A 12,880-nucleotide genomic window follows, 5' to 3' on the forward strand; every position below is an offset into this window, starting at 1 on the left:
CTGGAGATACTTGTAGGTGGTGGTGTCCTCAGCTGGCCTCCCTGTCCCTCTGCTGCAGTTGCATGGGGGTGCTCTTGTAAGCAGCACATGTATTTTATATCCACTTCATGTTTTTTTGAAAATACTGCTCAATTTACTGAATTGAAACAGCAGTTCAAAGTATAAAATGCTAAAGCATAAGGAAGTGAGTATAGAAATTCTTTGAATAAACCAAAGAGGGTAAGTCTTCACTCACCGCATACACAGTGCAACAGCTGCAGGAATTGTGAATACTGAAAGTTCATATGGGTTCAGAAAGCAACTGGGTAAATTCTTGAGGGGAGAGTACTCCATCCAGCGCTGAGAGAATATTCAGGGGAAGGTATTCACTGTGTGCATCCTCTGATTTAATTTCACCTGTATATCATTGATTGGCCATTATCGTAAGGCAGATACTAGGTAGGCTTTTAGAGCTCTGGACTGATGCAGTACAGCTCTTCTTATGTTTTTAATCCCATTGCAACAGAGTAGAGGAAGAAGAAAGGAACATTTCTGCAGTGCTGGTTAAGATGATAACTTGCTTGATGGTTAGTAATTTCTGCTGACAAAAAAAAATAATCCCTTCCTTACTGAGACAGTGAAGGATTTAGTAGGATAGGAAAGTTGGCTAGTGCAACTGAAGATCTGTGTGTAGAAGTAATAAAAGGGAATATTCTACAAAAATTGGGAGAACTAGACTGGGGACCTTGGTCTCGAGGACACCAAATAGAGCAAGATATGACTAACTCAACTTAAGTGTAAATTCATGTAAATTTATGTGGCAGTGGTACATAATACAGTGAAATCCCGTTGGGTTGAAGCAGGCACATAAAGTGATATTCTCAATTGACCAAGAAAGAGGAGTTTAAAGGTTTGGGGCTTGCCTTTTTTTTTCCCTGTTATTGTTTTTCTTGATCCCTTTGCATTGGGTAAAAGGGCACTTGAAGCCATCAAACCTAGTAGAAGTCTGGAGGAGAAATAGGATGGTGGCAAATAGTAATAGACAGCTGAATTGGTATGGCTGCTGTCCACTACACTGATTTTTTTTTTTTTCCTCCGTCAATTTTGTTTTTCTGCGAAACTACAATTTTAGACGTGATTGCAGTGGACAATGAGGTGAATGACATGACTACGAGTTTTAAGTTCCTTTGCTGAAAGGTAAAATTGTATGGATTGAATTTTCCTCCTAGAATTTCCATCTTTTTTCAAACAATTAGTATAAACCCCTGGAATATAAAAAGATTAAGAATAAACAGGGTATTTAGGCAGAGTGTGCTGCAAGATACACAGCATATACTTACTTGTCATCTGGGACCTCTCAAATACCATGAACGTGCTGAGATAGTGAAACCCTTTTGTTGTGTCTCAGCGGCTGAAGTAGGCTGGGGGACAATATGTCAACAAGGCATCGGAGACATTCTGGTTTACTGAGCCATATTATTTGTCTATAGGGTATTTATAGGCCATTTTTCTCCTGGATTCTCATTTCAACTCCCATTTGAAAGTTCATGCTTTTTCCCCTCTAATGCATGTTTGTGGAAACACTGCAACTGCTGCTTTCACATCCCACCTTTCCCTCCTCCCATGTCCATTAAAAAGAATGAATTCCAGTGAATTTTCCTGAGGAGGTGAGTCTAACATGCCATTGCACAGAAATTTGACCATTTAAGTCTAGCAATGAAGTTATTATGAATCAGAGATGCTTTAAAAACGGGACAAGTGCTTTCTGTTCTGTTATGAACATAGTGTTTACGATCAGCTTTGGTAAGCAGATACATAATTTCAGAGTACTGCCTAGTCCAGCTCTATTTCTGATACAACAGACCTTAAGCAGCAATTCACTGCATCTTCTGGCAAGCTTCGGTGTTAAAAATCTGGGAATGTTTGCTAAAAATATGTGAATTCCTATTTTCATCCTGATTATAGAGGTAAATAATTTCTGTGTGAAGAAATCTGAAAGATGAGCTACTGTTTTCCTCTGTGCAATAAGGCTATGTATGGCTTTGTTATGCCCCTTAAAAGTAGCTTCACATCAAAAAAACCCTATACCACTATCCTTGTGAGTAATTTGGAAGAAAGAATGTAAGTAGAGACAGTCATGCTTCTTCAGGAACCATGGAAAGTGTACCTACAGATGAAACGTGAGCACTTATTCCTACACCCAAAACCACCCGCAACTCTTTTACTGAATTACTTTGTAGCAGTACACACCGCTGTCCTATGGCAGAAAATCATTCTTACTGAGATGGGGCTTTGAACTCAACTGCACAATTGGGTTTTCGGTTGCTTTTCATTCGTTATATGCTCACTGGGCTGATTCATTTCTCTCCGTCTTCCTCCATCTGTCCCCAGTTTTCTCAGCTTTTAATTCTGCAAAATTTGTGATGGTTGTTTCACATTTTTTTGGATAATTAGGATTCCCTTGTAGTAGATGCTTCAGTTCTTCAGTTTTTCTATTAATGTACTGTAATGGAAGAAGTGTTCTGCCTGGTTTGGGTAATTTCCTTGAAAAGGAAGTGTGGCTTTGTAACCAATATCTCTGCCACTTGACATATTGGAGTAGCCCCTGGTGACTGCTGTATCACAGCTGAGACCTGGCACTGCAGTATAGTCTGAATGTGACAGATATTGATGCGGACAGTATCAACTAAGCAGAGTTATCTGAAGGTCACTGGAGCTCATCCTCACCCCTCACAATCTGCAAAACCATGCTTGAGGTGTCTCCCTTGGTGCCCCGATTCAGGTGGAGAAAAGCTTTTTGTAGAACAGGGAAAGCAATTTTTCTTTGCCTCAACCCCTGATTACTCCTTTAAGTGCGCACACAAGTGCCTGCCGTGACACTGGGCTAGCACCCCAGTGCCACATTCCTTACAAACCTTTTCTCTCTCTCAGCTGTTTTAAACCTAATTGGGGGGAAGCATGGCCTGGAGGCAGCTTTCCCTTCTGCAGTGGCATTTCTCTCCCAAATTGTTTAAGTTAATGAAGGTTTTTATGAATTTCAGTGCTTTGAGGTGGGAAAGCCCTTGTGTTTGTTGTGTAAGTACATATAAATATGTGTGCCCACACTATATATGTGTATAAACAATCTATGTAAACAACACTCATAAAAAAATAAGCATTCACATTATATTTTTATAGAAATGGCTTTAGAGCCTTTTAAAAGCAGTGCAGGCCTGAAAAAACACTGCTGTCTTCCAAGAAGCTTGTATTGAAAGAATTACTGGGGCTTTCAGAGGGCTGAGCCCTTTCCTACAGAGCAGCATCTATCCCATCCACAGTCTCCCTTGTAAAGAAATGCAAGATTGACAGAAAAGGATTATTTCCTTGAAGAAAAGCTCCCATGTTTCAAAGTGTGTTTCCAAACCACAGGCTGACATCAGTAACAATTTCATTGCCTGAAATGTTTATTATTACCTAAAGAGATTTTACCTTTCTGTTGTTTTACTTTTTGCCTGGAAGTTGCTTTTATTTTTATTTTTTATTAAATAAAATGTTGGGTCCTGTCCTAAAGGATGCAGAGTCAAAGCATAATAGAATAAATAAATGGTTGTTTATTTATAAACAGCAGGAATGCCTCATGGTAACAGGAAGAAATTAAAATCAGAAATGATAAACAGTGTTTGCGGCACAATGTCTGGGCATGTCTTTTGTATAGCACTCAGCTTCAAGAGAAAACAGATCGCTTAGACTGAAAACCCATAATAGTAAAAAAACCCCATCTGTTGTAAATAGCTGTGATGTTTCTTTCCATGCCCATATACAGCAGTGAGGGAGTAACTACCGGGAGAGGCAGTGATCTAGTACTGGCAGTGATCTAGTACTGGCAACCCTACTTTGGTAGTATTCTGCTCTCCAGAGGGATAGAGGAATAAAGAAAAGGGGGCAGCACGTTAACTCTGGTCTGGTGGTAGAGATGGAGGTCCCAAAGCAAACACCCCTAAAGCAGAGGAGTCAGGAGATTGCAGAGGGATCTCTGCTCGTGCTGCAGCTGCTACGCAACTCCTCTTCCATGGTTTTCTTCTCTTTTTTGTTTTGCCTGGGGGCAGGAGGAGGCAGAGATTGTTTTTTCCTCCAGGTCTTCCTTCTCTCCTGCTTCTGGGATTCTCTGGGGTGCCTTGCTGGCAGGAGCAGGGTGGAAAGAAGGGTGCTTCTCCTGGGTTTGCTTGGAGCTTGTGACCACCTGCTAGAAGCCCCAGTGATGTCTTCTTGCATGCCCTGAACCTGCCTGTTCTCAGAGCTTGCTATGAACTAGTACTGTCCTATCAGTAAAAAGCTACATTATGGCTTTCTCTGCCATTACTGGCATGTAAGCGAGGACCTTGTAATGAAAATAGATTTGCAAATAGCTTTTTTGGCTTATAACTTTGTCTGGTGGAAGGATTTGCACAAGCTGTTGCAACTTCTTTTTCTGGTGCTGAAAGTTTTTTGTTTCATTGGTTGGTTGTTTTTTTTTTTAAGTGAAACACCCATCAGGGAGGTGAAATCTGCCACTTTGATAACGAATGACTTTTAAAATGACAATTCTATGGCTACTAATATTGTTAACGGCTTCACCCCTGAAAAATGGGCAAAATTAATCCCTTGACTATGGCATGAGTTTCTCTAACACTAAAGCAAAGTTATTCTTGCTACCTTACTGATCCATGGCTGATGATTTTGTAGAGTGCATTGGCTGGTTCTTTTGCTGAGCTCTCCCAAAATCTGTCTCCTCATAACAGGATTCTTGCTGAGACCTTACACATCCTTACAACCTAGTACAGCTGGAGCAAAGCAGTGCTCCAATCTCATCATCCTAATAGGTCACCAGGAGGGGAGAGAGGAAGGGAAGGCAAACTGCGGTGCAGTGGGAGCGCTTAATCACTCCAGGGACAATGTCAGTGTGTAAGATAATTAGTTACTGTGCTTTGCTATGCTCAAGACCACTCTTTTCTCTTTCATTAGTATGTATTCCTTAGACTGATCAGATGTCTTGGATAAATACAGTTCAGGTGTTTTGTTGTGGGTGGTTTGTTCGTGTGTTTTTTAAATTACTCTTTATGTTGGTCAAAATGTGATATCTGTGAGGGTATATTTTGCTCCACAAGCAATTGTGATGACTGCAGTGGCAAACCTTAGTAATACCATAGTCCTATCTTTTTTTTTTTTTTTGGTAGTAAACTTACATTGTTGCATGTATTTGTGTTTGTAGTGTCCTGTCTCTTCCCCAGAAGAAGAAAAGCTTATTACCATCAAAAGGCCTAAAACTCCAGTTTCAAATGAGTTATCAGATATCAACACTCAAACCAACTGGACTAAGTCACTCCCACTGCCAACACCTGAAGAGAAAATGCGACAGCAAGCACAGGCAGTCCAAACAGATGTCGTTCCTATTAATGTGACTGGTAGGCTTTTAATTTCAGTAATTATATTACACTGATGAGGGAGGGAAGGGATAAAAAGGGATACGGTTGGATAGTATTTTGACACTCATATATTTGATGCATGAATTTTTGAATTACATATTGCTCCTTTCTGTGAAAACAGTGTTTAAATAGTCTCTCCGAAATAAATCAGAAAACCTCGAAATCCCTTAAAATTATCATTAATGAAGGTAGTCTACACAACATGGGCTTGAAACAGCATTAGATATTCATGAAATACAAGAAGAAAATTGATAAATAGCAGTGTTTTGCTGTGGACTGCACTGAAGATATGTAATGGAAAATCATTTTTATGCAATGGTAATGATATTTCAGGATTTTCTTCTAGGAATTTTATGTAAGGAAGGTTATCAGGGACTTCTATATTCCAAAGACTAAATGTTACAATATTCAAGAAAAAAAACCTCTAGAATCCTATTTTTATCGGCAACAAGAGGCTTAGGTGTCAAGGAGAGTAGGGTAAGAAGAGCAAAAGTTGATGGGGCTGTGTCTTTGAGCAAGACTGTTGGTAAGACACTCCACTTATGTCACCGTAGTCCACATTTTCTTGTTATGGACTGTGTATTAACTCTTCATTTTGAAAATGCTTCTTTTACAGTTGCAGAACTCCCGCTCTGTGGAAGTTAAATTATGTTAAAGCCTAATGCTGAATAGATACTTTATTGTGTGTAATATAGGATTTCTGTGAAAGATTGAATTACCACTTCAGTTTAATAATCACTTTTTCTGCACAGTATCAAGATTGTCTGTTATTAGTTAATTCAAATAACTGACCGTTTGCCTGCCAAAACCAGGATGTTACTCAATACCCAATTTATTTCAAATGCCACATGGCACGCTCTGACTCCATGCTTGCTCGTACAATCGGTATCTTGCAATGTTTGGTTTTGTTTTGAAAGTAAATTAGGTGTTCTCTTTCTCTGCATGACTACCAATAATTTCTTCACCTATATTTTTATAAACTAGTATTTTAAATAGTATTATTTAATAGTATTTAAATAGTATAGGAGCAGTACTTCTGTGACAAATATCAGAGAGTTCTGAGAAATTAACAACAAATGTTTCTTTAAACAGCAGAAAATATTTGAAATAAACAGCATGAAGGCAACAGAAAATGACACCCTACCTGTGGAAAAATCAATAGAAGGAAAACAAATGCAATGCTGAAACGTTACTAGGCCAGTTGTCACTACCTAGTAGGATACAGGTGCAGAAGGCTGAGTTGGGGAACAACAGATAATCTGACATAATTGATAAGCTTGAGCAGGGTTTAGATATCGTGACAGCAGGAACAGGGTATACTTACAGAAAGAGTAATCTGCTGTTCGGTTTAATGACCCTGCATACTGAAAATACATGGGGGAAGTAAACAGATGGAAGGAAAAATGGGGTAAAAGAGATCAAATAACCCTCATAGAGTTAATTCAGTGTCACTGGAAACGTTACTATGTTTGGATAAATTACACTTGTGACTTCAACCGCCTTAATTCAACTGATGTAGCAAACCTTGTTTCTCCTGAATTGTTTGGTTTGCACTCAGCAAACTCAGCGGTTCTCAATTTTTCTGATAAAAATAGTGCACATGCATATTACACCTCACCTTGCTGGAGTGTGCTGTTGAGCGTTTGTTCCCTTATAAACATGGTACTTGGAAGGGAAAGAAAGGTAAAGGAAGACTACTTCCTTTAATAGTAGTCCTCCTTCCTTGTGGTGTGTCGACTGGTCCCTGGGATCCACTGTTGCCTTTCCCGTGGAATAGTTATAGTGCTACTGTGAAAAAAGTCAAGCAACAGTAACAGACTACAAGCTACACACAACACACAAAAAAAGCTGCTGTCCTTGTTCCTCTTTAAAAAGTCACAATCTGCTCCCCTCCTCTGCCCTCCCACATGCAGAGTAAATTTATTTTGTGAAGTTCCTTATGTTACTGCATGAGGCAAGAAAAAAAACCCAAAAATTCTGTGCCGTTTTTTCAACGTGCCGTGGAACAAACCACACTGGTTTTTGTTTTGATTTGGCTTTTTCCTTCGCTTGCTCTTTTTCTCACTCTCCCAGAAGAGAGGTCAAAAAACTTCCATTTTATTACTCCTGGCATGAAATAAAAGGTTAACCTCTGAAGAGGCTGCTGGCAATTGACAGCGTTTTCAGCAGTGAATCAGTAATGATTCTGCTACAATGGCCTCTCACGTGGCTGTGCAGTAAATGCTCAGCGAGTTCAGCTTTCAGGGCTCTTCAGTGAACAGATTGCAACTAATAAAGTAGTAGTAAAAATCTGTTGGATAGCCTAAAGGTGCAGGGGTATTGCATTAGGCTGACAAGCTGGTGACTACACATCCAGATTTGGAAGCAGTTTCAGTCTTTGGGAGTGCCTGGGCTGAGCTTATTCTGGCCTGGAAGGGGTTGGGCTGAATTTTCAGTGGTGGCCAATCTTTGCTTTTACATATCCTTGGGGTTAAAAGATGTATAATGGTGTCTTCTCTCATGGGTTTTCTGGAACTAACTTTCTTTCCAGATGGAGGAGTTTGGTGATGGTGGAGGTGATCAGCGCCAGGCTGGATCCTGCAAAACATTTAAACATTTACTTGAGTCTGGTTTGACTGACTTCAGTGAGATTTAAACACATACTTAAATATTTTCAGTGAATCCAAGGAAACTGAGTAAACTGCATGAGGGAAAACTGAGTAAACTGTATAAGGAATGCCTAGGTGATTTGCTACAAACCTGTAACAGAAGGAGAAAAAAAGTATCCTTAAATCGGCAAAATATATTTAGTTTTAACATCTATATTTTCAAAAAAAAAAAAAAAGATGACAGTGAAAAATGCAAAAGACTGAGACGTTCTCATTTTGCTTGTTGGAATTTATTGAAGCTGCTGCTTTGAAATTCTACAAATTTGCACAGTGGCTTTGAAAAAGCCTTTGTGTATCAAAAGCCATTGAAGGTGGATTGGTTGAGTTAGCTCTTGGGTAGCCCAGGGGAAGAAGTTACTGTGGATCAGCTGACACAGTAACATTTCCCTATGGTCATCCTGTTTGTGCTGTCTGAGGCTTCATGTAAAAGGCTCTCTCCTTGTTTGCACCCTTTACTTACCATTTACATTTTATTCCAGGGCATTCAAAGCTGTATTTTAATTTCCTTGCAACTCACTGTCTCAGGCATAATTGTTGGCCTTTGAATGGATAAAGATATGTTCAGAGATGCAAAACTTTCCCCTTCAAATTCTTTGGATTTGTTACAATGTGGCTAGAAGTATTATTATCCTGCATGGCAGGATGGCCTAATGGTCCTGACCCTGACCCTGTAAGGGTCCTAACGTCCTAGTAGTGGTAATGCCCCAGACAGTGGATAGTCTGTGTTGATATTTCAGGGCTTCTACTAAGCCGGTGGCATCCATAGCTCTCAATTTCATAGATCCTGCTCCCTTAATCTGCCCTGACTTCAGTCAATCCAAAACTTGGATGAAACTGGCACTTCTTTGTAGCCGTAAGCGTTCCTCTTAGCACGAGTGCGGCTCATGGGAGCAAAAGGCTTCAGTCAAACAGAGTCAGAGTCTTTATATTTACAGTATGGTGAATGAAACTGCTATGTTTTTTCCTTGCATTTTCACAAGTCCACATGCTATACTTTAATATATGACTGTATCTTTAACTGTTATAGAGGTAATGAGGTTTTCTATGCTATTTGCATGACACACATCATACTGATGTGCAGTCAGCCAGGGATAATATTTTTGACGTATTAGTTACTGTGCATTAATCACTTTTTAGAGGTAAATAATTTGGTCATAAATTTAAAAAAAGCGTACAAGGCAAAAAACATGTACACGTATATCAAGCTTTTTCTGCATTTAAGTTTTAAATGGGTCATCTAAAGGACATTTAGCAGTGCTTAAAAACACTTTGACTTCTCAAAACAGAACTTACATGTGAGATATGGGGGGTAGTCATTAGATTTTTAGAAGTGACAGCTTACAGTCTTTAGGGCAAGTTTTATCTTACTGCTAGTAAAATGGCCAAATTATAAACCTCTAAACAAAAGTGAATTCCTAAAGAAAAGCTGCTTAATGATAGTGGTGCTTCTGGGTCCCATTATGATACAGCACATGGTCATCATAAGGCTTTGTCTGGCAACGTGCACTTACACACGCATTTTTTCAGCTCTTGCTGTTGTATATTTTTCTAATCGTTTATAAAGTTCAATTTTAAGCAGCTTCCACTCTGACTGAAATATTTATGAGACCACAAGATCGGTTTGATCTCTGCATGCTCCATAGTACTTATTTGTATTCATGTTAAAAGATCACCACCAGAAATGTGGTACACTTGACAGGTTCAGAGCAACTTGGAATGAAAAAGAAATGTCTTGTGTGATTTAATGATGGAGCTGTGCAAAGACATTGTAATAACTTGCCAATAGCAATGTCTGTTCCTGCATAAACTATTGTGATCTTTCATTTTCATGAGCAGATTTGCTTTTTCTGCAGCTCATTACTTCAAAATAAAACAACAAAACCGCACAAAACCCCACAAAGGGCCAAATTAAAGCAAGGATTCTGTTCACTTTTGTGGAATGAAGAGCTGCTCTCACCAGTTCTGAGCTGGACTCAGGAAGCCAAAATTCCTTTTAAAACCTGCAGTACTGTGTAACGTATATGTGTGTGTAAAGCCTTACTGTGATGATATGTCGTATCTTCCTTCAGTGTAAACCTTCATTGTAGGACCAAGCTAACATCATTTATTAATGCCTTTTTTTCCATTTCTACAACAAAACTAGTGGAAGAAAGTGCATGATGTCAGTGTGCTTGGAAGTAATGTTGCTTTGCTTGTTCTACCATGTATTAGGGGAGAATTTCGACCGCCAAGCCAGCATTCGGCGGTCTCTAATTTACACAGACACGGTGGTAAGACGGCCGAAGAAAGTCAAAAGGAGAAAGACTATTACAGGAATCCCTGACAACATACAAAAGGAGCTAGGTATGGCTCATCAGAACTGTATTCCGTCCACTGTTCATTGTCACTGCTTATCATTACTCGGCTAATAACATTACCAGTGCTCATGAAACCAATACAGTCTGATAGCCTATTACAGTTCCAAATACGTGTGTGCCTCCTTGCCACCTTGTGCATCGGGAAATTAGGACCTTTTATCTGTTGTCTTCCATTTGTTGAAGGGAACAGGGTATTTGGAAATTGGTGTACTGGTACAATGGAAATCTGCAGGGATGTAAGGTTTCTGGTCTTTAATGCTTTCCTGGAGGTGTGGTCAACTCCCTCAGGATGTTCACTGAAGCAAAATTGAAGTGGGCAGGCATTTTGACTTGTAAATAATTACTCAGTGGAGTAAACCAATTCATGGATGCCTTCCTGAATCTGCCGAGAGTTGCATCAACAGTGAAAAACCTGCATATTTTCCAGTTCAGTTTAGATCTAATTGGCGTCCCCTTAAGTATCAGTGTTATTTGATTGGAAGTAATTTACATGGGCTCATTAGCTATTGCATGTATTCCAAAGGAAAAATGCCTACTTGGTCACATTTACACTACCTCAGGCTGTCCTCTTGCACAGTTAGTAGCATACGTGATATTCAAAGCTGATGAAGCAGTCTGAATTTTGGCAGACCTTTCAGATACTTTTTGCAGAACTCTTTGATTTAAATCTGGTCATTCTTATTTATTTTTTAAAAAGATGTTTCAGTTTTTCCCGAATGATAACTTCACAGATAAAATGATGCTCCCCTCCTTTTTTTTTTTTTTTTTCCAGTAGAGGAAGAATGTCTTTTTAAATAGTCTGGCAGAACTTATTTTAGGTCCTTTACGTGTGGAATCATCTCATATATTGATGATTTCAGTGAGTTTTACTACCTTGCATTTTGCATCTCTTTTTTTAATTATGTTTTCAATTCTTAGTTCTCTTGTCTAGATTTTTCAGAAGCAGAAGCACAAATATGTAACTTGTCTGGATGGGTTTGAAGTGACCTGGAGGGCCAGGCATAGAGAAAGCCAAGAAATGAGCAAGTACATGAAAAGCAGCTGTGCTCCTTCAGCATCTGTAATGAAACAGTGCCCTGCCATGGGAATCCTCTGCTTCAAGAAAGAAAATTCAATTGCCCTAAGCCTGTTAGGACAGCTAAAGTTAGGCAGCTTTAGATTTCGTTACCTTTGGATCTCACATAATTATTTTATTTCTAACTGCTGCTCTGAGATTAGTCCAAAGCTGTCAGGTGTCTTTGTCCATCTCTTCTTTTGGGATGGATGCTGTTTTGTGCCTGCTGTAGGGACTACCCTCATAGTGTGAGTTCCCTTCCTTCCTCTTCACTGTACATAGTGGGCTGTGCCACCTGGCAGGAGATACTTTCCAGACCTTTTGGTATAGCATACCTTCCAAGTCCCCTTGGAGGGCAAAATTTGAATTTGTTATTTCCTGAGAGAGAATGACACATTTATCAGCCTTGCAATCAACTATAAGCAAGCTTGAGAGTTAAACAAAATAAAGTAGATTTGTTCTAACCAAACAAAGAAGAAGCTGGAAACAAAACTACATGAAACTTGAATATTGAATTATTCTTAACAAAAGATTCCCTTCTCCTTTTGAGGTCTGTCTGAGGCTGATCCCTCAGATACCATGTTGACAGCTCATTTGAGGAATACCAGAGACAACCTTCATCCTCTCTCATCTGTTCAGGATGGATACTTTTTGCATTCCCTTCATCCATTTTAAACTAAATTGTTTTGCTCTTTGTCTAGAGCTGAGATGAAGTGACTTGTGCTTCTTAAAAATGCTTGTGCCATTTAAACACAAAACTGATACAGGACATCGCTTAAACTGTTCATTTTCTGGGTTGTTACAGGGGTCTTGAGTCTAGTGTGTTATTCTGAAAGTGTCACACATACCAAAGTCATAGTTTTTGACTCAGATTATCTTTGACACATGTAGGACCTACCTCGAGAGCAGATAGAGGAGAAAAGCAGAGCAAAGCAGAACACTTTTTTCCCACACTACTGTTTGTCACTTGTTGGAGTTCCCGACGCTCTTTCAGGCACATGGGTTTTGCAATGGGTGACAACAGTACTTGGGTGGATGTGCAGAGAATGCTTGCTGCTGGAAGTGTTTCCAAAACTTCGAGGTTATGTTTGTGACCACTTCAGACAGATGTTTAATGCTGGAAAACATGAACTGTAGTTTACCTGGCGGAATAAACTGAGAATGCAGTTGGCATCTATCTTAAAAAGAATTTTTCAATTAATATCTTCAAAGAAGTTTGTGACTTTTGTCAACCTGTTTGCTAAGGGTGACAGGTTTTATGGTCTTGGTTTCAGTCTTTCATCTCTGTGCTGAGCACATCTCACGTTGCACTGCTTGAAGGTTTTCCTTGGCTCCTATTTTAAGTTGCAGAAATTTCAGGGCTGGCAGTATCTCACTGTAGGAGCTCTCTCTGGATGGTTC

At 39.5% G+C, this 12,880-nt stretch overlaps 1 protein-coding gene across 13 annotated transcripts in view; it reads left to right on the plus strand.

Annotated features, from left to right (window-relative positions):
- NHSL1 (NHS like 1) overlaps positions 1–12,880 on the plus strand; it is a 185,491-nt gene that overhangs the window by 152,229 nt on the left and 20,382 nt on the right. For 10 of the 13 annotated variants that reach the window (XM_074818931.1, XM_074818932.1, XM_074818944.1 and 7 more), the window contains 2 exons: positions 5,207–5,399; positions 10,280–10,411. In XM_074818931.1, the coding sequence (XP_074675032.1) occupies positions 5,207–5,399; positions 10,280–10,411 (325 nt within the window). The remainder of the gene's footprint in view (positions 1–5,206; positions 5,400–10,279; positions 10,412–12,880) is intronic. The other 3 variants (XM_074818939.1, XM_074818940.1, XM_074818942.1) reach the window with 1 other exon arrangement.

Source organism: Strix aluco, chromosome 3 (genome assembly GCF_031877795.1).
Source record: "Strix aluco isolate bStrAlu1 chromosome 3, bStrAlu1.hap1, whole genome shotgun sequence".
Taxonomy (NCBI): Eukaryota; Metazoa; Chordata; class Aves; order Strigiformes; family Strigidae; genus Strix; species Strix aluco.